The sequence below is a fragment of the Geotrypetes seraphini genome, chromosome 4 (assembly GCF_902459505.1).
Source record: "Geotrypetes seraphini chromosome 4, aGeoSer1.1, whole genome shotgun sequence".
In the NCBI taxonomy this organism is placed as follows: domain Eukaryota; kingdom Metazoa; phylum Chordata; class Amphibia; order Gymnophiona; family Dermophiidae; genus Geotrypetes; species Geotrypetes seraphini.
The window spans coordinates 196805070-196830408 of record NC_047087.1 but is presented as its reverse complement, the minus strand read 5'-3'; the positions used below and the strand labels follow the sequence as shown (position 1 = coordinate 196830408).

The window sequence follows — 25339 nt, the reverse complement described above, 5'->3', positions numbered from 1 at the left end:
AGCAGTCTCTGACACTGACCAGCACCCCTAGAGCAGTCATTTATTTTTTTTGCCAAAAGCCAACGCTGCTTTCTGAAAATGACTCAGCAATTTTTAAGAATCCACCGGAGGGCTAATTTCAATGTTGAAGAGCCCATTTACATGTCAGTGTTAGACACTGCTAGAAACCTCGCTAAATTCAGCGATAACCCCTTTTGATAATCCGCCACTAAACTGCGTACAGGCTAAACTGCCAGAAAACAGTTTAGCGACAGTGTTAAAGTTTTGAGAATCTGGGCCTCTGTCCACAGGCCACCTCGGCACTAATTGGACATTGCCATGATGATCAGAGCAGATATACAGCAGCACTGCCTAGTTAAATACTGTTCAATATCCCCTCTTAGCCCACTCAGTGTAGTTTATTTGGGCAGAAGCCTTTCCTGCCCAGTTATATCCTTTTAAATATCGAACTCTTGGGCCTAATTCTATAAGTGGTGCCTAGCTGAGTTCCGCATGGAGCTCAAAGTTGCTTAATGAGCTTAAATGGTGTGGTAATTGATCACACCTTTAAAAACTCATTTAAAAAAGTTTAAAATCAATTTAATTAAGAGTTACATGCAGAACATGGAGCAGCACCTGACAACTCGAGGTGCCTACCCACACCTCCTGGCAAAGTAGGCATGGTTAGGGACGGAGAATAGGTATGGTATGATTTAAGCATCAGTAGGTGTCTGTGTTAGGCGCTGATAAATTAGACAAGAAAAACCCTGGACGAATATACTGGCACCTACCATTGGGACACCTACCATCTCCTAAGTTGAATTAGGTGCCGCTATGCACGATTCTATAAATGATGCTCAGTGATCAGTGGTGTAGTAAGGGGGGACTGGGAACAGACTGCCCCAGGCACCATCTTAGTGGGGAGGGGGGCGCCGGCATGTCTCCTACTCTCTGCACACCTGCTCTTTCCCACCCAAAAATTGAGGTCTGGCTACACTGTTGGGCTGGAGAGACAGAAGAGAGAGGAAATACAGCATAGAAGGAGGAAGAGATAGAGAGGCAGTTCTGTATGGGGGAAGAGAGATAGGGAGGGGGAATGCTGAATGATACAGTGAGGAAGGGGCAGTGAGACAGGGACAGTGCTGCATGTTGATGGGGGAAGACAGAGAGACAGGTAATGCTGGATGATGGGGACAAAGAAACCTGGTCCAGAGGAAGGCTATTAAAATGGTCTGTGGTCTTCATCATAAGACGTATGGGGACAGACTTTAAGATCTTAATCTGTATACTTTGGAGGAAAGACGGGAGAGGGGAGATATGATAGAGTTGTTTAAATACCTACGTAATGTAAATGTGCATGAGTCGAGTCTCTTTCATTTGAAAGGAAACTCTGCAATGAGAGGGCATAAGAACATAAGAACATAAGCAGTGCCTCCGCCGGGTCAGACCATAGGTCCATCATGCCCAGCAGTCCGCTCCCGCGGCGGCCCAAACAGGTCACCTGTCTGAATCATCAGAAGGGGCCCCCTTGCCACCCTGGTTTCCCATTGAAGTCCTATCTTCCCATCGAAGTCCTAACCCTCCGGTTTTGCACATGCACGACCTGGTCGGGTTTCTATACTTATTTCCTGGATACTTCTCTCAGTATCCCACGATCCCTTTATCCCTCAGGAATCCGTCCAATCCCTGTTTGAATCCCTGTACCGTACTCTGCCCGACCACCTCCTCCGGCAGCGCATTCCAAGTGTCCACGACCCTCTGGGTGAAAAAAAACTTCCTTGCATTTGTTTTGAACCTATCTCCCTTCAGTTTCTCCGAGTGCCCCCTCGTACCTGTTGTCCCCTTCAGTCAGGATGAAGTTAAGAGGTGATAGGCTCCGGAGTAATCTAAGGAAATAATTTTTTACAGAAAGGGTGGTAGATGCATGGAACAGTCTCCAGGAAGAGGTGGTGGAAACAGAGACTGTGTCTGAATTCAAGAGGGCCTGGGATAGGCATATGGGATCTCTCAGAGCGAGAAATAGATAATGGTTACTGTGGATGGGCAGACTAGATTGGCCATTTGGCTTTTGCCTGCCATCATGTTTCTATGGAGAAGACAGAGGGATGGGGAGCAATACTGAATGACAGGAGGAGAGAGACAGGCAGTGTTGCACGGAGGGACAGAGCGTGACAGGGTCAATGCTGGATGTGGTGGGGGAGAGAGAGCGAGATGGGGTAATGGTGAATGGTGCAGGGGGAGAGGGAGAGGAGGGAAAGAGAGTAAGAGAGATAGGAACAATGCTGTATACCAGCGGCAGAGAGAGGAGCAGGCAAGGCCAATACAATTAGAAAAAATTAAATGGCCAGACAGCAATGATAGAAAAAATAATTTTATTTTTAATTTAGGAGGAAGTAATGTGGTAGCTGTGTTAAGCCACTTTAAAAGTAAAAAAAGAAAACCCATAAATAAAAGAAAAAACGGAAAATAAAGTGATACCTTTTTATGCATCAAATAAATCTTTTGACTAGTTTACAGAGAGTAAAACCTCTTCCTTCAGGTCTGGATAGTATAGCGTTGTTATAGTATGCTTGTCCTGGTTTAAAAAAGGAGGTTTTGACCTCTGAAAAATAGTTAAAAATGTAATAAGTTAGTCCAATAAAAAGGTATCGCCTTATTTCTGTGTGTTCTTAGAGATTGCACGTGTGTGATCTCTAAAATGCAAGTGAGAGTGCATGATTGTGCACATGTTATAGCCCTCCAAATATTACAAAATGTTAAATGTGATCCCTAATAGAAAGGGGTTGAACAAGCCTGTCCTAGCAGTATCCAAATAATGCTGCTGAAAGTAACAGATGGTGTTACCCAGGTAAATTATTTTACACATTAGGCCCTATGCTTCTATGCAGCTGTACAAAAAAATGTGTTGCTTCTTCTATTTGTACTCATTTGATCACAATCCTAATTTATGATGATCTTAATCCTAATTTATAACAATCTTAATCCTAATTTATGACTTGTCTTAAATCCCAAAGGCTTTGAGGATGGGATCCTGAGAACATTTGACCTTTTTGCAACATACAGCCCTGGCTATTTTGTGGTGAATATCATGGCAGCAGATTTGGCGGGGCACAATGACACAGCTATTGTTGGAATCTACATCCTGAGGGATGACCAGCGGCTCAAGATAGTTATCAATGAGATCCCAGATAGGGTGCGCCAGTTCGAGGAAGAGTTCATTCGTTTGCTCTCAAACATCACGGGTGCTATTGTGAACACTGATGACGTGCAGGTAACAATGCTCATGATTCTCACCCTGACCGGTTCCTGCTATCTCACTGCCCTGATATGCCGTACAGTCATTTTACCTTTACAGAGGAGTTGAGGGATGTGGTGGCTCTGGGTTGCATAGATTTTCGTTCTTCCTCCCCTTCCTTTCTCATGAGGCCTCACCTCACTCATTTGCTGTCTCCTCTTACGCCAGCGCGCCGACAATCCAGCGCTGACAATTCGGCGGAAGACAGAAGCGCGCGGGGGAAAAAATAATTTTTAAAGAGCTCCGACTGGGAGTTTGGGGTGGCAACCCCCCCACTTTATTGGTTAGTGTTCATGCTGCCGTTGCAGGGGGGTGTAGGGGGTGAAACCCCCCACATTATAGAGAAAATGGAAAAAAATCAGAAAAAGTTCCGTTTTCGCTATAATGGAGGTTTCCAACCCCCTGAACCCCCCTCCAACAGCAGCGCGAACACTAACCAATAAAGTGGGGGGGGGGGTTGCCACTCCAAACCCCCCGTCGGAGCTCTTAAAAAATTACTTTTTCTCCCGCGCGCTTCTGTCTTGCGCCGAATTGTCGGCGCTGGATTGTCAGCGCGCTGACGTCTTGCGCTCCACTGTCTATGAACCCTTCTCTCAAAACACAGGTCTCCATAGACATTGATCTTACAGCTACACAGATGGGTGACATCATAGGGCTCCTTTTACGAAGCTGCGTTAGCGGTTTAATGCACATAATAGCACGCGCTAAACTGCCGGCCGCGCTAGACGCTAACGCCAGCATTGAGCTGATGTTAGTTCTAGCTACGTAGCGTGGGTTTAGCGCACGCTAAAACCGCTAACGTAGCTTCGTAAAAGGAGCCCATAGTGTTGGAGTCATCCCGGCAGTTCCAAGCTCAGATAACTCTAGAAGAGTTTTCTGCACAGGCCCCAGTACTCCTGCCTTAATGTAACCAGTGGTCATCCTGTTTGAAATGAGTTATATTTTTTTCATTATTGTGAGAAGACCACTTAGGCTGTTTGGCTGTTGACTGTTTTCAGTCAAGATTAAATTAGAACATAAGAATTGCTATGCTGGGACAGACCGAAGGTTCAATCAAGCCCAGTATCCTGTTTCTAACAGTGGCCAACCCAGGTCCCAAGTACTGAGCAAGATCCCAAGAAACAAAACAGATTTTATGCTGTTTCCCCATGCTATCTCAATGATGGCCTATTGACTTCTTTTTTTTAGGAAATTAGTCAACCCTGTTGTGCTAACTGATTTCATGATATTCTTGGCAGTGAATTCCAGCGTTTAATTACACGTTAAGTAAAGAAATATTTTCTCTGGTTTGATTTAAATCTACTACTTAGTAGCTTCATCGTATGCTCCCTAGTCCTAGTATCTGTGGAAAGAGTGAACAAGCGATTCATATCTACCCTTTCCACTCCAATCAGTATTTTATAGACCTCTATCATATCACCCCTGAGCCGTCTCTTCTCCAAGCTGAAGAGCTCTAGTTGTTTTAGCATTTCCTCAGAGGTAGGAGGTAGGAGTTAGCAGCTGTACCCTGCATAGAACTTCCTTTAGCTTCCTGCCTAGTAGGTATACTTTTCTCATCCTTCTTAACCCCCAAGGGATACAGAAAGAGGTCAAACCAGTTGCAGAGAAAGGTCTTGAAATCTGAGACAACTTATTGAAACTTTCCAGGTAGTGAAGGCAGTTAGTAGTACAGTTATTGGTAGTATAACTGTATACTACTGAAATTTTAGTAGTAAGCACTGTTAGTGACTAACAGTGACATATGTAGCTATCAGTAGTCATTCATGGACCAATGGTTTAGGAAGGGGGTGTGAGGGTTCATTCATCAGTTAAAGAGTGTGGGAGCCAAAGATTAGGAACTCCTGCCCTAAACTGTCAGTGTTGAGTGATACAGCTCCTGTGCCAGTCTGCCAGCCTGGGTTCTGGGAAGAATTAGCCTCCCCATGCTTCTTATACCATGCACCTATGCCATTAGCTGAACAGAGATGGGAATTTTTCAGTGAATGAAATGATAATTAACAGTATTTGTGAACTTGCCATTCAGTTCATGTCCTGCATGCAAACGTGTTTAATTAACATGGCTCCTAAATTCCTTTCTCCTCTTTGCAGTTCCATGTAGACAAAAAAGGACGGGTGAACTTTGCTCAGACCGATATGCTGATCCATGTGGTGAACCGAGATACCAACCGTATCCTGGATGTGGAAAGGTAAGGAGAATGTGAACAATAGACAAATGAGCGGCAAGAATCTGCGACACTATGGGCTCCTTTTATCAAGCCGCGCTAGCGGGGTTAGCCTGTCGGACATTTCATCACGCGCTAACCCCTGCGACCAGCTAAAAAACTAACGCCTGCTCAATGCAGGCGTTAGCGGCTAGCACGGCAGGTGGTTTAACGCATGGTATTACGCGCGTTAAACCCCTACCGCAGTTTGATAAAAGGACCCCCTATGACCAGCAGCAATGACAGCAGACCGCCAAACACTTGCAAGGCAGCAGCAGTATAAAATCAGAATGTCTGATGTGGCCATGTTTCACCTACAAGCCTGTTTTAGGGGCAACTGTCAATCTGACATAAAACAATTAGAAAAAGAAATATAAAAGGTTCTAGTACATCTATAAAAAATTGAAAGTATAAATAAAAGAAAAATCATATGAAATAAATTAAAAAACATAAAAACTTGTGGCACCCACAGTAACGATGTGGAGAAATGAACTGTTTACTTTATTAAAATTTGAATACTTGGATGTACGTAAGGATGGCCCTAGTCCCTGGCAGAAATTTAAGAGAATCTGGGCCCCTGTTTTTTGGGGGGTCTTTTAGGCCTCCGTGAAGGATCAACATGGAGGTCCTTGCCTTGTCTGCTGTTGACTTTATACTGTTGTTCTGTTTGGCGTGTATGTTTGTAATATGAAAATTTTTCAATTAAAAAAAACCACATAAAAAGCTAATTCCAAACACATCCCAACTGAAATAAACTTTTGTTTTCAAATGGGATATGTTTTCAATTAGCTTTTTGTGTTTTATAACAGGCCTAACGACATGTGGTAATATTTCAATGCAAAGGAAAACAAAGAAAAACTGCAAACAAGCGTACAAGATGCAAAAGTCAAGCCAGCGGAAATTGCTAACCTACTAAAGAGACTTGCAAAGACGTGATGTCATCTTGATTTTTGACAGGCTAACTTACTAGACCATGCACCTACCAAAATTATATACTGACTGACCAATCTCACCAACCTATGCCTAGTAAAATGGCTCCATCCCTCAGCACTATCAGCCATCTCTCTGACACCCACAGCCATCTCTCTGACACCTACAGCCATCTCTGTGATCCCATCCTCAAAGCCACATGATTTGACCCAAGCAAGGCAGAGAACTATAGGCCTATAGCTGGAAGACCATGGCCAGCTAAACTGATAGAATTCAGTGTCAATGCGCAACTATCCAATTTCCTTAACCAGATAGATGGCTTCCATGATACCCAACACAGTTTTAGACCACACCACAGCACCAAATTACTTCTCTAAGGCAAAGTACTACTTAAAGAAAGGCAAGCAAACAGTCCTTTTACAATTTGATATCACCGCAGCCTTCAACACAGTGGACCACTCACTATTGCTCCTATATCTAGAAGAGTTGGGGGTATATGGTAAAGTGAGAAAATAATTCACAGAATTTTTGACCAAAAGAACTTACGAAGTAAGGAGGGGCCAAAGAATTTCATAGCGTTGGAAGGCATTCTATGGCATCCCTCAAGGCTCCCCTCTTTCACTATCATTATTCAACGCCTATGTAAGTGCCTTGGGCAAACATATTTCCAACCCCCACATCCACACCTTCTTCTACGCAGATGACCTATACCTCTTAAGCATAGCCAAATACTCAAAGGCAGACACAATTCAATACATTTCCACACTAATAGAAGACCTAAGTTCATGGTCGCACCAGCGCTTCCTCAAACTGAACAACCAGAAAACTGAGGCACTCTGGTTTGGCAACCACTGCCAACATCGGGAGATCACCTTGACCATGGGTGACATGATAACTATAAGTAGATCATCAAAGGTACTTGGGGTAATACTTGACTCAGAACTGACCATAACATAACATATCATACTTCTTGACCGCATAACCATAATTTCTATGCGGTTTACAAAAGATTATAAACTAAAGACAATTTTGATAATGACAGAAAAGTTATTTGACCAAGTATTTTGAGAAAAGATGAGTTTTCATTTGGGTTCTGAAATGTTTATAAGAACAAGCTCCAAGCAATATCAATCGAAATTCTCTATCATGGGAAGCCGCTTGGAATGCTAAAGTATGGTAAAGAAATTTCTTGCTTTTACAGCCCTGTACTGACGGGAAAGTAAATAGGGCATGGGATCTTCAACTTGCTGGTCAAGAAGGTCTTCTTTTGATTAAGGATTAAAGCAGCTGAGAACAATCAGATCAGCCTTAAGCCCAACAAACTTCAGAACAGTGGCCCAGGTATTCCTCATCCCCTATTTAGACTAGACTAGACTAGACTATTTAGAAAACTCAGCTGGACTCATTTCCACCATCCAGGTCACAGAGTCCTTCAACAACACAAAGACAATTTAACATTGGAAACTACCACTTCCCTCCCCTCACTTAGTCTGGAGGAAAGCTCTGTTTGAGACCACCTTCGAATTCCAATGCCCCAAAATCTGAAACAGACTCCCGAGCAGCTTATGCCAACTTCCTACTTACTTCCAATTCAGGAAGGCCCTGAAAACATATCTATTCTCTTCACTGCATTGACCTACTCTAAGGAAATCATTTGTATGACACCTCCGTCTCTGTATCATTTCTTTTTTTATTATTATTATTATTATTATTAATCTTTATTCATTTTTAAAGCTCACAATAAGTGTAGCGTATAATACAATCATTTATACTTTAACATCACTTAATATATCCACAAATTCTAACTCACATTAAATATCCCCCCTCCCTTATACCCAACAGTTATTCATAAGCAAAAGAAATCATAAAATATTCCTACCCACCCCCACCCCACCCTGGAAGTGTATGAACAAAAAGGGAAAAAATTAATATTTATTCTATGCAGTAATTTCAATCTTTATAGTATCTTGTTAATGGCTCCCAAATAACCTGAAATTTTTTAAAATTTCCCTGCTGCGTGGCAATTATCCTTTCCTTTTTGAACATGTGACACAAAGACTTCCACCAAAAACTATAATTCAGCCTATCCCAATTTTTCAGTATTCGTAATCTGTTGTATGACAACCCCTGTCATACATAATGAGTAGAAGCTTATTGTTATTAGAGGATATTTGGCTTTTAGCCCTCATTGACATGCCAAACAATATGGTGTCAGGATAATGCCACCTGATTAGCTAACAAATTATTTATTTGACCCCATATTGATTTCCAAAAAGCAAGTATTAATGGACAAGAGAATAACAAATGATCTAATGTCCCAGCTTCAAGATGACAGTGCCAGCATCTATTAGATTTAAAGCTATCTAACTTCTAGGAAATACAAGGATAATAGAATTTTACTGGATACTTGGAAGACCTTAAGATATATTAGTAATCTATCACCAGATCCAATTGCTAAATCATTAAATCAATCTATTTGGGTAAACTCCAGGATCAAGATTGGCGGATTTAAGATCGTCTGGAAACAATGGATAATTGCAGGTATACGGACATTGAATGATGTCATTTCAGAAGGGTTACTGCTTAGTTTTTCACAATTGCAACATAAATTTGGCTTAAATAAAACACAATATTTTAAATGGATGCAATTGAAGCAGGCTATTCAGGGTCCAAAATGCTCTGTGTAATAGAAAAAAACAAGTTTGTCTCATCCTCCAAGCCCAAATACGTGGCCATTGAGATGCAGTAATTTGATGCTTGATCTCAATGCTCCAAATGTCCCGAAGAACAGTTTTTGGTTTCTTATTTAAAAATCCAGATATTAATTTATACCACTGAATGGCCTGATGTCCCAGGAAGTCCACCTGAAAGCATAAGAGCGGCAAACTATATTGATTACTGAGATTTTTCCATTCAGGGAACCCAACCTGAATGGCCGGCTTCAACTGCAACCGTCTATAGTTTTGTGATTTTATTACTCTAGGGAAATCATTTGTAAGACACCTACATCTCTGTATCATTTCTAATATTGTATAAGCCGCAATGATTCCTAGCTGACACTTGTGGGATACAAGAATCAGTATAGTATGGTTATCTGTGTGATTTTAGTATCTCCCTGGGTACCTTGCCTTATTCCTCTTTCTCTAACTTATGAAGGGTAGAAGGAAGTTCAGATACAATGTGCAATTCATCGCTGGCAGTGCTTCAGATCTGAAGAGGAAAAGAAACTGCAGCATTTCCCCTTTTGATTTTCAATAAGACATAACAAAAATTGCTGAAAAACAGTTTCAGATCCTCTAAACTGTGCTAAAATGATTTCTAAGCAGTCCTGCAGAACACGTGAACCCAACAGCTTATTCAGTCTGCTCATCAAGCAAGTCTATTTTTCACAGTAATGTAACAGTTAAAACAAACCAAATTAATGAGCCCCCTATTTCCCTTCTGATATTTTTGAGTTTTAATGAGGTATTAGTATGTACAGGTTTTGAAAGGTTTTTCTTAGCCAGGGGGGTGCCCAAGGGTCCACAACAGAGCCTAATGAAATAGCCAGGAACACATTTTGGATGGGTAGTTTGGCGCCCATTCCCCTTATTGCATGAGGTTCCAGACAGGGCAGGATTAAAGGGTAGGCTGAGTAGGCACGTGCTTCGGGCCTGAAGAGGTCAGGGGGGAGCCTGGAATGATACCTGCTCTGATGACATCAGTGTACCTGCCTCCGGGCCAAGCTCCAGACGTCCACATAGTGTCTCCTCCTGCCTCCATTACTCAGTGCAGTTGAACTCACAGTCTTCAAAAGACCACGGGCAGAGGTTTCTACATGCTGTCCACTGGGATTTTGCATCAAAGGAAAGGCTTCTGGGTCAGCTGTGGGCAGTGTGTAGGAACTACCGTTCTCCCAGGGGAGTTCAGAATGTTTATTACATTAATTTATTCAGCTTCTCAAGCAGTTTTCTCTGTCTGTCCCAGTTGTCTCACAATGTATCTAATGTACATAGGGCAATGGGGGGATTAAGTGACTTGCCCAAAGTCACAAGGAGCAGCATAGGTTTGAACTCACAACCTCAGGGTGCTGAGGCTATAGCTTTAACCACTGCACCACAGAAGTCATTTGACACCCAAGAAGCTCCTTTTGTAAGACTTCCGAGAGTGAGATCTGCCAGGACTATCCCACATAAGATTCCAAAGGCCGAATTCTGTATAGGATGCCCAGAATCAGAAGCCGCCTAAGCGACTTTTGAGAATCGCACACAGGTGTCGTATAAAGAATCGCATCTGTCCTTACAGATAGACACCTAAGCCCATCTAACACCACGATTCTCTAACCGGCGTCCATGTCACAGGTGCTGGTTAGAGAATCGGGTTGCCACTGAGCTGATCACAGCAAGGGAATCTCCCTGACGTGATTAGTTTAGCGGCCACAGCAAGGAACCTGTCCATCTCTTCCCCCCTCCCCCCCCCCGCAAAGACTACCGGCAGGAGGGATTCCGAGTCCCTCCTGCCATAACCCCAGAAGATACCCCCACCCCTGAATGTCTGTGGCAGGAGGAGTTTTTGTGGGAGGGATGGGTTCCCTGCTGTGGCCACTAAACTAATCATGGCAGGGAGATTCCCTTGTCACGATCAGTTCAGCGGTCACATCTATTTGAAGTGTAAGCCAGCATTTTGCTGGCCTACATTTCAGGCACCTATTGTGGCCCTAGGGAGACGCCTAGGGCCGCCTAAGCTCACCTAAAGCCACTGCCGGGCGAAACCACTCCGACGCCTAGCCTTGGGTGAGCTTAGGTGGGCCTACATGCCTCCCTAGGCTCACGAAGATGCCTATAATGTAGGCAGCCTGCCTCGGGGTGTTTATTGTTAAAAATATGCATCCCGATTGGCTGGTTATACAGCGGTAGGATGCCTACCACCATCTAAAATCGAGTTGTTGTTTATAGAATTTGCCCCCAATAGTCTGCCATCAGGTGTACATCCCATTTTCCTTGGTATCTGGCTTCCACTGTTTTTATGTCTTGGTGAAAATCTTTCACTTTGCTCTTCACTTAAGTCACCAAGGTTCTCTGGAAAGCGATCTAAGTGACTGTGCAGATAATGGACTTTAACACTCATGTTACAGCCAAGCCTGTTGAAATGAAAGAGCATATCCTCTACTAATTGTGTGTAGTTGTCTGCCTTCTTGTTGCCAAGAAAGTTTTTCACAACAAGAACAAATGAAGACCAGGCACTTGATTTGATTTCATTCATTGATGTTATGAAATATGGGTCATTTATAAATTGTCTGATCTGTGGACCACTGAAAATTCCTGCCTTCAGTTTTTCAATGGTAAGTCCAGGTAACATATGCGCTATTAATATTTAATCTGAAGCTATTAATATTTAATCATGTCACAGGTTATTATCAGAAGTTGCATTGGTTGCAAATCAAAGCAAGGATATTATTCAAATTTGGTTGTATTTGTTTCAAGATACCTATATACTTGATCATTTTACTTTTGTAAACAGAAGATTCTTCGTCCGAGAATTTAGATTCTTTGCATTCCCATCAGTAAAGGGTTGCCTTTATAAGAGATTTTTTTTACAAAACTATAGTTTATCAGACTGCCTTTTGAAGTAAGTAAGTTGATCTCTAGTTCTGACTCTTACTTAAATTTTAGGAAATTGTTAAAAACCTATTTTTTTAAGAAAAAATTTTAACCAGTCAAATTGTAATATTCCTGTGTATGTGCAGTTCTCTTTTTCTTTTATGTAAACTGCGCAGAACTGCGAGGTTGTTTCGGTATACAAGCACATTGTTATGTTATGTATTCAATGCACGAACCATCTTTACTCATAGCCTTTACAAATTGCATTATAGGAAAGGAAGTAGGCGAATAGTTGTGAAACAAAGGTCATTATACACAAAAAAAATGTGGGTAATTTAAATACATAAATTTCCCTTTGACATTATGATTCTGCAGAAAAGATCTTTTAAATAGCAGTAAAAAAATTTATAAATTCAACCATATCTAAGAAACTAGAGCTGATGCGGTTTATCCAATGCAATTTTCTGAATCAGCACCCCAAATAACCCCAGGAATAGGTCAAAAACCCAAGGCACCAAGAATTTTTTTGTTGTTGTTGGTCTGTGTAATTTGTTAAAATTTAACACAAAACAGTAGACATTACTTTATTTAATGTGCAAGAAAATCATCTAGTTGATATTCAAAATGGTTTAAGTAGGCAAAAGAGGCTCCTGGACACTTAAATCACTTGGAGTCATCCCCACCCCCAACTGCAGCAAGACAATGACCATAGACACACAAGGAAATCTATTAAAGAATGGCTGAAAAAGAAAGGTAGCTAATTCACCCCCTCTTTTACGAACGTATAGCGTGGGTTTTAGCGCCAGCAGCGATGTTAACTGCTCCGACGCTCATAGGAATTCTATGAGCTTCGGAGCAGTTACCGCTGCTGCCGGTGCTAAAACCAGCACTATGCGTTCATAAAAGAGGAGGTCAGGCAATGTGGACCACAGAAAAGGCAGTTGCATCATTGCCCGGTTAATTGTGTGTGCATGGCACTGAATATCAGCCATACCCATAAAACTTCAGGTACCTCACAAACTTGGATATTTAATGCCGTTGCCTGGATACGACTTGGCGTTGATTATTTGGGTGCAATTTAGCTGACGGCAATCAACATTTAAAAGATCACTGGCTACTGTGGGCTAGTGTTAGGGATTGGCCAACTCAAAGACTTGACCTAAACCTAATGAAATGCTGTGGCAAGACCTGACGTGAGCTGTTCATGCAATGAAACCTTCAAAGAATTGAAACAGTTCTGCAAAGAACAATGGGCCAAGATCAACATTTACAGGAAATCATTTAATAGACGTTATTACTATTCAAAAAGGTGCCACCAGTTACAGAATGAATGGTTCACATACTTTTTCACACATGGATGCCGCGTACTCATTAAGGAACAAATAATCAAAATGTAGCATTTTTAAGCACATTAGCATTGCAATACTGAGCCTGACAAAAGGGTCATCAAGCTCAGTTTCCTCTTTCTAACAGTGGCTAATCCAGGTCACAAGTACCTGGCAAGATCCCAGAAGATTAGTACTGCATGTGGATTTTCATCTGTTGTCCTAACCTCATCCTGGTGGTGTGGTGCTGCTTGATCCATGACTGCTTGTTTGCCAGAGTTAGTCTGTACTAAAAGTTATTCTGCTAGCTGCCACTTGCAGACTTACTTAGCAGCAAGTTTCAAGTTTTTATTAAAATTTGATAACATTTCAATAACAACAGCTTAAAGATTTTATTCGTCGTAAGGCGGGCAGAGACCTTGGTGGTGAGGAACACCCTTTTGAAACAGTTTTTTCGACTGCTGCGGGAGTGGGGGAGGAGATCTCCCGCCTGTATTTGGCTTCAGTTTCTTATTCCAACCCCATTTCCAAATACACTGCTCGATGGGAGGCTTGTTTAGGGAAAACTTTTTCTGTTCCCACATGGAAGACGGGATTTCAAGGACTGTTACGTTTGTCTCTGTCTACTCCATTGGTGGAGAATGGATATAAACTTCTATACCAGTGGTATTATACTCCTTTGAGATTATGTAAAATGTTTAAATCTGGTGATGGCAAATGCTGGCACTTAGGTTCTTTTATGCATATCTGGTGGGAATGTCCTAAGATAGTTGATTTTTGGAATAAGATTCTGATTAATTTGCGCATCTGCACTTCGCTCTTTTATGCCAAGAGAGCGGAGAGTTGTTTATTGAACTTCCCAGAGCAAGGTATTCCCAGGGAGATATGTCGTTTGGCAATGCATATTTTCATGGCAGCCAGGATCATCATTGCTAGAGCTTGAAAGACACCGTTTGCTCCTGCCCTGGATTCATTGTATCATAAATAAGCTTTGATGTCTCAGATGACTGCACATAGGAGGGGACACCTGCACAATTTTCATAAAGTATGGGATGTGTATATACAGTGGAGAGAATGCAATGTATATGGTGGATATGGCTGTGAGGAAGGGTTGGGTTTATAGGGTGCTGGGCTGGGGGTTGGGGGGAGGGTCTGTTTTTGTAAATTAAGGTTATTTTAATTTTTATACTTAAAAATGTATTTATGTAGAGACTTTATAATGAAGTACAGGCAGTCCCCAGGTTAAGAACGAGTTATGTTTTTAAAGCTCTTCTTAAGTCAGATTTGTATGTAACTCAGAACTTGTAGATTTTATGATTCTTGCTGCTTACCTCTGCTCCCAGATGACAAACGGGCCAACTGTCCGTACAAGTTTTCCCCTCTAAGGTACAGCATGCACAACCACACACTATTCTTAATGTGGCCATGCATCATTCCTGAATCGACTACAGGAGAAGTGTAGGAGTCTATGCCACTGGAAATACTGCTCAGTGAAATCAAACGAAGCTGCAACCGCGTTCTTAAGTACGAGTCATACTTAAGTTGGGCGTCTGTAACTCGGGGACTGCCTCTATCTGTATAGTAAATGGGAACTCCTGTCTTTATAATGTGAATCATCGACAATACAAGGTTCAAATATGAAAGGAATGTGCAATGTGCATTGTAGCCAATTTTATCTGCTTGCTGAATTTTTAAAGACACACTTTTAGCATGCAGGTGTCCAAGGTGCCCTCTTGTCAGCAAATATGTAATACATAATAGCTTAGCAGTGTAACCGTCTAAAGATTGCTATATCTTCTCATTTGTAGAGTAATTCAGATGATTGATGAGAATAAGGAGCAGCTGCGGAACCTCTTCAGGAACTACAATGTATTAGACGTTCAGCCTGCAACAACAGCCCGAGCCCCTGAGGACCTGTCCACACTGCAGGTATAAATCATAAGAGATGCCACCACAGTTCAAGCTCATATGGTCGCAAATAGGGTCTCTGGAGGACATGGGCAGCCCTTCGAGGAGGAGGAATGAGAGGGCCACCGAAACCCAGATTTTCGATTACAGCTGAAACTGAATCTGCAGCTGAAATTCACCACTTAGGCCCTGATGCTCTGGGTTCTGCCTTCACTGCCCTTCAGTGCCGGGAAGCAGAAAAAAAAAGATGACATTCGTCCTAAAGGAGCTTTTCTCCTCCAGGGCAGGCTGCAGCTACCAATCTTCATGCTGCTGGCGGCAGGCACTTGATAGAATATATCACTTGCGATGAGGTACCATTTGTGTTATCTCCTTGGTATTTTAATTTCTTGCGTCTCCAAACAACATCTACAATAAGAACAGCTATGACACTTAAGATTCCCTCCCCTTTTTTTCCTTAATCATGAGCCAGATTTCTACCCCTTTTATAGGCAAACCGAGGTGGTTCCTGAAAGACCCCATGATACCATGAGGGCTGCAACATTATCATGTGCGGGCCCAGCAGAATGGAACAAACTCCTAGGTTCCATACATCAGCAAGGGAATCTTGTCACATTTAAACATTTGTTGAAACATCGGGTGCTAAGAGAGAAAAAAATGTAGTTTTACAACTTGAATGCATAAACGATATAAAGAGACAGGGGCGGGTACTTGTGGCATGTGAGTAACTACGGTATATGAGGGTGGGGTGGTTTGTTTTTGGTGTGCTTTTTATGTAGGACAAAGTAGTTAAGACAAGACTGTGCTTGCATATACAGTATGTGTCTTTGTAATGTATGTATTTTGTGGGTTTTTTATTTTTACTATAGGCTCCTTTTACTAAGCTGCGCTAGCAGTTTTAGCGTATGCACTAGACGCTAACGCCTCCATTGAGCTGGCGTTAGTTTTTGGTGCGTAGCGAGCGTTAAAAACGCTAGCGCACCTTAGTAAAAGGAGCCCTATGTGTTTTTGGAACATACTTTGTATAAAATAGGATATAAATAAAAACCATACTTCAATATGGGCCAATGTTGCAAAATAGCCCCCTTCGCACCAGTTTAGCCTTTTGGAAAAATGAAAGCACACATATTAAATCATTAGATTTCTGTACTTACTTAGGACCCATCAATTGAAAGCTCGTTTAGATGCTCTCTATACTACACTCTTTGGGTACCTCCTCTCATAGAATCTCTGGCTCATATCGCAAGCTTGAACCTTAAACTCTTCCCTGGTGGTACATAATCTCCTGAATCATAAAAATTGTCCTATAGGGATATTAGACTTCATCGCAAAAGGTGACAACTTTGGAAATGTACTTTTCCTGAAAATTGTAGTCCTAAATTCCCCTAACTCGTATATAATTTGTATATCCATAAATAGTATACTTCTAATATCCCAATGGGCTGTAAACTGTATATGCTGGTCACAGCCATTCATCCATGTTATAAACCCAATCAAATCTTCCTCCGATCCCTGCCATATGAAAAACATATTATTAATAAACCTATACCATTTACAAATCTGTGTAAAATATAGAGAAGTTTAAATAAATGGTTCTTCAAATTTGGACATAAAAAAAGATATGCTATTGATGGGGCCACTGTGCCCCATATCCGTAAATAAAACATCCAGGAACTGAAAATAATTCTATTGCAATGGCATACACGCTAAAGTAACTAGAAATTCCATTTTTTCATGCGACAGTTCCTGGTCAGGCAGTATCTGTGATATAAGGGCAACAGCCTGATTATGTGAGATGTTAGTATATAATGCTGTTATGTCCATGGTGACTAAAAAAATCATTTTTATCTTGTGAATATTTAATTATATTCAGTTTATTAAACAAGTCAGCGGAGTCTCTAATATAAGAATTAATTTTAGGAACCAACAGGTTTAGATAAAAATCTAGATATTTTGACAAAGGTTCCAACAAGGAACCTTTTCCTGCCACTATAAGGCGATCTGGAGGCCTCCCCAGGGATTTATGTATTTTTGGAACAAAGTAGATGCAAGGTCTTATTGGATCTTTCTCATTTAAGAACCTTAATTCCTTAGCTGATATAATTCCTTTTTCTGCTGATTTGAATAATATTTCTTGAATTTCCTTTTGAAATACCAAACTGACACATAATTGGTGCTCTGTATCAATAATTAACTTTAGCAATCACTAACTAACTGGCACTAATTTTGCAGTTACGCACATCGCTGATTAATGACCCTGTTCTATAAACTTACCCCCTCATCTTGCAAAACACTTGCAAACCACGTTACTCGCCAACAGAGGTGTGACTGTACTAGCTTAGGGCTCCTTTTACGAAGGCACAGTAGCAGCTTCAGCGCCCGTGACTTTTCATCACTCAAGAGGAGGCGGTAGCAGCTAGCATGGCTGGCGGTTTAGCGCGCACTATTATGCATGTTAAACCGCTACTGCGGCTTTGTAAAAGGAGCCCTTAGTGTGCAACTTTCAGCAATTTTAGCAACCTTTATAGAGTTACCCCCATTGAGGGTAGTTCTACAACTGTGCAACTGGTAGGAAGTGATTCTATATAGGAGCATAGGCACCTACTATAGCCATTAATTTAAGCACAAGCACACATTTTGCACACCTAATTTAATTGAATAATGAGCCAGTTAGTGTCGATAATTCATTGAGATTAATTTAAATTTATGTGCACATATTTATGCATGTAAATTTACATGTGACTCCAAAATGAGGGCACAAACATGGGGAGGACCATGAGCGGATCAGGGCATTCCTGCAATTTACATCCTGCACTGATATAAGGGGGATCCATGCCTAATTTAGATGCAAGGATTTATACCGGGGTTCAGTTGGTATAAATCATTGTGGCTAAAGTTAGTTGCGGATCCCAGCGCTATGTGATTAGTCTATAATTCCCAACCTCCTCACTTCCACTGTTGTACAGAGAGACCACATTTGCCCTTCTCCAGTCCTCCTTAGACTCTAAAGAAGCATTGAAAAGATGAGATAAAGTAGAGGCCAGAACCTCTCTAAGTTCCTTGAGTACCCTTGGATATATTCCATCAGGCCCCATTGTTTTGTCTATTTTTAATTTAGCTAGGTCTTTACAAACGCAGTTTTCTGAGAATCTCTCCTGGTCTACCACATCCATTCCCATTTGCATTCATTTTCTACAGTCCTACCCCTTGTCTTTCATTCTTGAACACAGAACAGACATAATTGTTAAGCAGTTCAGCCTTATTCTTATCAATTTCTGCATATTTGTCTCCTTCACCCTTAAGCTTCACAATGCCATTTTGACACTTCTTCCTATCACTTACATTTCTTTAAAAAAATGTTTTTCCTCCAATTTTACCATTTTAGCTAGCTTTTCCATTTGCATCTTTGCTTTTCTGACCTCTTTTCCAGCTTCCCGTAGCTTTTCCACATATTTTTGCCTGTCTTCCTCTTTCTGTGACATCTTGAAATTTATGAAGGCTAAACTTTTTTTCTCTTCTCTTTTCAGCTACTACATTTGAGAACCAAAGTGGTCTTTTCCTTTTACCTTTATGTACTTTTCTAATTTGTCGCCTTTAAAATCTTTCAGTTTTCTCCCACTGCTGTTCTACTTCGTTCAGCTATTCCTATCCAGCTAACTCCTCCTTGAGGTATTCCCCATTCTTGACAAAGTTAGTTTTTATGAAGTCTAGAACCTTCAAACTTGAGTAAGTTATTTTATGTTATGTGCGTTCTTGTATTCCACTAAATCCTCAGTAATTAGAATTCGAAGCAGGTTACGAGCATCATGTTGCTATAAAGCAGTAAATTGCTACATAGAATTCTGTATGGAGTTAAACATGTTACAAAGAATTATACATAACATTATCAAGCTGAAAGGCGTTACCTACATTGGCAAATTAGGGAAGTCTCTACTTTTCAAAATTACTGAGCTGTGGAATGATTTTCCTATTCATCTGCATGATCTGGGTTCTTTCCAACCATTTCGAAAACATCTGAAAATGGCTATTTTCAAAGTTGTAAATTCCGCTCCTCTCCATACTATTCCAAATCCATATTGTTTCTGTTCTCCTTTCTAATTTTCTTGTAAACCGTGGCTAGCTCTACTGTTATAGAGAAGATGTGGTATATAAGCCTAAGGTTTAGTTTAGTTTATTATCAAATTGTACATATAGTCTGAGGTAATATACCAAAATAGCATCACATTACTACTAGGGACCAACTGTTTGTCTGTAAGTACCTCAGCACTTCTGCTCAACCTCCTTTTTATTTCTTGGGAAATACATACTGCACAGGTCAATGAAAAAAACTAATCTTCCCTGCACAGGTCAATGAGGCATTGAAGGTCCAGACTATGGGGATTTGGGGGGAAGGGAGGGTGGCCTACCATGTTATAATGTATAAGAACATCCCACTCCCATCAGTCCTCTCGTCCTGTGTCTTAATATTGATCACATATCATAACCTCAGAAACACTTTCTCCTTTTTGAAAGCACCGAGTCCAGAATAGTTTTTTTCCCACTTGGGTTTCGTTAGTAACTGCCGGAACAATTCTTTCTGTAGCAAATCCAAGATTTCCTTCCTTCTAGATGATCCCGCAGCAGGGATGGCTCAATCACTGCCTGACATATTAAAATCGCTGTTCTTTCCTAGCTATCTTCTGAACATCTTCAATTAAATCTTTGTCCATTTCTTCTGACTGTGAAGGAGGCCTGTATATCACACCAACGTAAATACATTTTCCATTCCCTCTTTCCAGATTAACGCACAGTCCGTCTTCTCTACCCCTTATGTCCTGCAATTTTGTCACTTTAATATTATTCTTAACATATAATGCCACTCCTCCACTCTTTTTACCTACTCTATCCCTCCTGAATAGATTATAGTCAAGTATAACTATATCCCAGTAATGGTTCTCCATGAACTGATACTAAATTCAATTCAGCTTCTACCATTAGAGCCTCTAGATTTGAGATTGTGTTTCCCATACTATGGGCATTGCTATACACAGCTTTCCAGCTATCTCCCTTTTGTCTCATTTCAATAATGGTATTTGATATCTTATATTCCTGAGATTTATTAATTACCACGGGGCATTTTTCACCCATCCCCAGCAAATTTAGTTTAAAGGCCTCTCCAGCACATTAGCCAGTCTGTTACTATAGACACTTCGTCCCTTTGTTAGATGGACACCATTTCTGCTTATGAACATAACATTGCCTTTTAAAAATTAGCAGCCGAACAAAATTCACACTAAAATCTCTCACATACTGTGGGTGGTTGATAGGAGGGCAAATAGCATGTGTCTATTTTATAATCAAACATGTGATTGCTGTTTTATTCCTCCCATCTCACCAAATTATGTAAACTGTTCTGAGCTCCCTGGGGAGAACGGTATAGAAAATTGAATAAATAAATAAAGTCTGGCTTAATAACATCAATGGAAATGCTACTTTATAACCAAGCTGAAAGTATGCATTTACCCAGGCAAATAAATTTGAAGATTATTCTTTAACCTTCCTTGACAATATTGTGAAGTAATCTCTCAGCTGAATCGTTTCATTCTCTTCCTCACCTGACCAAGAATACTGTAAGCCCTAATTTTATTTTCCATGTTGCATATTATATAGTGAACACCTGATGCTCTTAAGAATGTTCTAAAACCCAACCTTTTGCTTCTCTTCCTAGATGGCAATTATTATTCTGGCCATTCTCCTCTTCCTGGCAGCTATGCTCTTCATCTTCATGAACTGGTACTACAGGACAGTGTGAGTATATGATCTGCTTCTGGAATGTTCTCTAGGACCATCTCCCCTCCCCCGATACCCTCCCCATGAAAAAACAAGTGGTCCCTGTATCACCAAAAAGTAAGTAATTCCTGAGAGTTTCTTTCTCAAATAAATTCATGCACGCATCTGAATAGTAAAAGAAGACCAGGAGAAAAACTCCACAATCCAAACCAAACAAACCAACACAGTGGAGAAAATGTTGGTGCAGTGGCGTACCAAAGGAGGGGGGGGAGGTCCGCCCCGGGTGCAGCCTTGGGGGGGGTGCACAGCCGGAGAGGTCCGGAAAATTCCTGGGCTGCGACGGCACTCAACGGAATTGGCGCCTCCCCACCTCCGTGAGGGCACTCAGCGGCATCGGCACCCCCCTTGCCCAGCAACAGCACTCAAGTTCGGTCTCCTTCTCCCGGCAGCAGAACTTCAGATCGGCAACAGGTGCTCAGTCAAAAGCTTCCCCTGACTCAGCTTCCTGTTTCCGCCCAGGCAGTTCAGTCAGGGGAAGCTTTTGACTGAACACCTGTTGCCGATCTGAAGTTCTGCTGATGCCGGGAGAAGGAGACCGAACTTGAGTGCTGTCGCGGGGCAGGGGGGGCGCCGATGCCTCTGAGTGCCGTCGCAGGGGGGGGGCCTTGCCGAACTTGTTGCCAAAATCGGAAAGGTGAGGGAGAAAGATGGGCCTGTGGTAGATGGAGAGATTGAGAGAAAGGGACAGATGATGGAAGTGGGGGAAAGAGAGAGAAGGGGCAGATGATGGAAGTGGGGAGAGAGAAGAGGGCAGAGGATGGAAGGAGGGGATAAATAAAAGGAGGGCACATGATGGGGGAAAAGGATTGAGTTAGGGAAATACTGGAGGGGGTGAGGGAAAGAGGTGGCGAGCTGTAGGTAGACAGTAAAAAAGGAAATTGATGAGAGGGTAGTAAGAACGTAATCTAGATAGATGCAGAAAATAAATTGAAAAGGAAAATGAGGGCAGAAAGGGATTGCAGAAGAGAGGTGTGGGAGAGAGAAGGAGAGGAGAGAGATGCCAGACCAATGAGAGTAAAAGGATAGATGGAAGGGGGAGGCATACAGTTTCTGGAAGGGGCATAGAAGGAGAGAAGATGCCATATAGGGGCAGAGAGATGGCAGACTGGATGAAAGGAAGAGAGTAACAAGAAGATGAGGAAAGCAGAAACCAGAGAAGACAAAGATAGAAAAAAATGTTCTATTTATTTGTTGCTTTAGGAGACATGTGTCACTGTTTCTGTGGTGTTGCATTGTATGCAGAGTCCAGCTTCTTGCTGGTTCAATTTAACCTTTGTCTATGTATTTCTATTTTATCTCCCCTTTTACAAAACTGTGGAGTGTTTTTTAGCGCCAGCCATGGTGGTAGCAGCTCTGATGCTCAGAATTCTATGAGCGTCAAAGCTGTTACCACCGTGGCTAAAATCCACACTACAGTTTTGTAAAAGAGGGAGGGGTTAGTTTGTGATGACAAATTCCATACTAGGCGAAGGTATTTTCTGTGTTCTGTGTGTTCGAAAGACATGATTTTCTGTTAGAATTGACAGTGTAGGATTGATCTCTACTAGTCTGGCTTGTTTAGTTTTACAATGGGTGTATTGATGTTGTACTGCTCACTGCATATGTAAGATGCTGCCTTTTCCTAGGTACTCATGTGTGACGTGTGGCTTGTTACTAAAAATCATGTTTTTCGTACAGATGGGGGGGGTGCCAAAAAATGATGGGCCCCGGGTGTCACATATGCTAGGTACGCCACTGTGTTGGTGTGCAATTTTATTCAACAAATCATAAGATCTTGTGCAATGGATAGACATACACATGTTTTAGCCTGTGCTGTTACAGTATCCCTGTCCTAAATTGAGGAAAGGAATTATGGACTCTGAATTAGTAATAAATGTATTAAAATTAGTCCAATAAACAGGATCACCTTATTTCCATTTTCTATTGATAAACAATTATCAACACAGCTACAATAATACTTTATCCTAAAGCAAAAAGAAATAAATAAAACAAATAGAAATTTTTTTCTATCTTTGTTGTCTGGTTTCTGCTTTCCTCATCTTCTCATCATTCTCTTCCTTCCATCCACTGTCTGCCCTCTCTGCCTCTTCCAGATGGCATCTGCTCTCTTTCTATGCCTGTTCCAGAAATTGTCTGCCTCTCCCTTCCATCTCGTCCTCCCCTCCCCTATTGGTGTGGTATCCATCTTCTTCCCTTCCCTCCTCCAATGGTCTGGCATCTCTCTCCTCTCCTTCCCTTCCCTCTCCCACACCCCTATAGTCTGGCATTTCACTCTTTCCTCTTCCTTCCTCCCACTTCCATCAGCATCTGCCCCCTTCTTCCCCTTCTACCCAATACCATCCAGTATCCTTCCCTATTATGTCTCTCTCCTCTTTCCTTGCACACCAATTCCATCAGCATCTGCCACCTTTCTTTCCCTTCAACCTAATTCCCTACAGTATCTTTCCCCCTTATGTCTCAATCCCCTTTCCCTGCACAATTCCATCAGCATCTGTCCCCTTTCTTTCCCTCCAACCCAATTCCCTACAGTATCTTTCCCCCTTATGTCTCAATCCCCTTTCCCTGCACAACAATTCCATCAGCATCTGCCTTCTTTCCCTCCAACCCAATTCCCTCCAGTATCTTTCCCCCTTATGTCTCAATCCCCTTTCCCTGCACAATTCCATCAGCATCTGCTCCTTTCTTTCCCTTCAACCCAATTCCCTCCAGTATCTTTCCCCCTTATGTTTCAATCCCCTTTCCCTGCACAATTCCATCAGCATCTGCCCCCTTTCTTTCCCTCCAACCCAATTCCCTCCAGTATCTTACCCCTTATGTCTCTATCCCCTTTCCCTACACAGTTCCATCAGTATCTGCCCCCTTTCTTTCCCTCCAACCCAATTCCCGCCAGTGTCTTTCCCCCTTATGTCCTTATCCCCTTTCCCTGCACACCAATTCCATCAGCATATGCCCTCTTTCTTTCCCTCCAACCCAATTCCCTCCAGTATCTTTCCCCCTTGTCTCTAACCCCTTTTCCTGCATAACAATTCCATCAGCATCTGCCCCCTTTCTTTCCCTCCAACCCAATTCCTTCCAGTATCTTTCCCCCTTATGTCTCTATCCCCTTTCCCTGCACAACAATTCCATCAGCATCTGCCCCTTTCTTTCCCTCCAACCCAATTCCCTCCAGTATCTTTCCCCCTTATGTCTCTATCCCCTTTTCCTACACAATTCCATCAGCATCTGCCCCCTTTCTCTCTCTCCAACCCAATTCCCTCCAGTATCTTCCCCCTTATGTCTCTATCCCCTTTCCCTACACAATTCCATCAGTATCTGCCCCCTTTCTCTCTCTCCAACCCAATTCCATCTAGTATCTTTTCCCCTTATGTCTCTCTTCCCTTTCCCTGCACACCAATTCCATCAGCATCTGCCCCTTTCTCTCCCTCCACTACCCTTCCATACCACCCTGCCCCACAATCTTGGCATCTTTCTCTCCCTCCACCACCCTTCTATGTCAGAAGGGGCCAGCTGAAGAAACAGAGGACTCAGGTGTTTCTTTGGTTTTTCCTTTGGCAACGCGGACCCCCCCCCCTCCCCGGGAAAGATCAGCAGCACTGGACCGACCCCCCTGGGAGATTGACAACACAGCCTTCCCCCTGCATCGACAGCAACAAACCCAAATAAGTGACGTCAGAGGGGGTGGGCCGGCAGACACTAGGAGTTAATGCAATGTCCTGCGATGACTGCATCTGCCGGCTCTGCTCAGGGAAGAAGTAAGTGATGTCGGAGGGGGTGGACCAGCAGATGCAGTCATCACAGGACCTTGCAGCAACTCCTCGTTTCTGCTGGCCCACCCCCTCCGATGTCACTTATTCAGGTTCGTTGCTGTCGATGCCCGGGGGAAGGGAGAAGGCAGTGTTGTTAATCTCCTGGGGGGGCCAGTGCTGCCGATCATTCTCGCTTTGCCAAAGGAAAAAAAACTCCATCTGAGTCCTCTGTTTCTTCAGCGGGCCCCCCTGACAACTTTGGGCACAAGGCACGTGTCTACTGGGCCTTCCTATTAATCAGGCCCTGATGATGCCAGGTTCTCTAATTGTCATCTCTGGTTTCTGCTTTCCTCATCTTCTCATTGCTCTCTATCTTCCATCCACTGTCTGCTCTCTCTCTCTGCCCTCTTTCTATGCCCCTTCTAGAAACTGCCTCTCCCTTCCATCAGTCGCTCCCCCTCATTGGTCTAGCATCCATCTTCTTCCCCTCCCACCTTGGTCTGTCATCTCTGTATCCTTCTATTTCTCCCTCCACCTCAGATCTGGT

The 25339-nt window shown here is 42.4% G+C and overlaps 1 protein-coding gene across 1 annotated transcript in view; it reads left to right on the top strand.

The window, feature by feature from the left end:
• Positions 1-25339, top strand: part of CDH23 (cadherin related 23) — a 1673137-nt gene that overhangs the window by 1596441 nt on the left and 51357 nt on the right. The window contains exons 60-63 of the mRNA XM_033942780.1: positions 2994-3250; positions 5363-5460; positions 15118-15238; positions 20925-21004. Coding sequence (XP_033798671.1) covers positions 2994-3250; positions 5363-5460; positions 15118-15238; positions 20925-21004 — 556 coding nt within the window. The remainder of the gene's footprint in view (positions 1-2993; positions 3251-5362; positions 5461-15117; positions 15239-20924; positions 21005-25339) is intronic.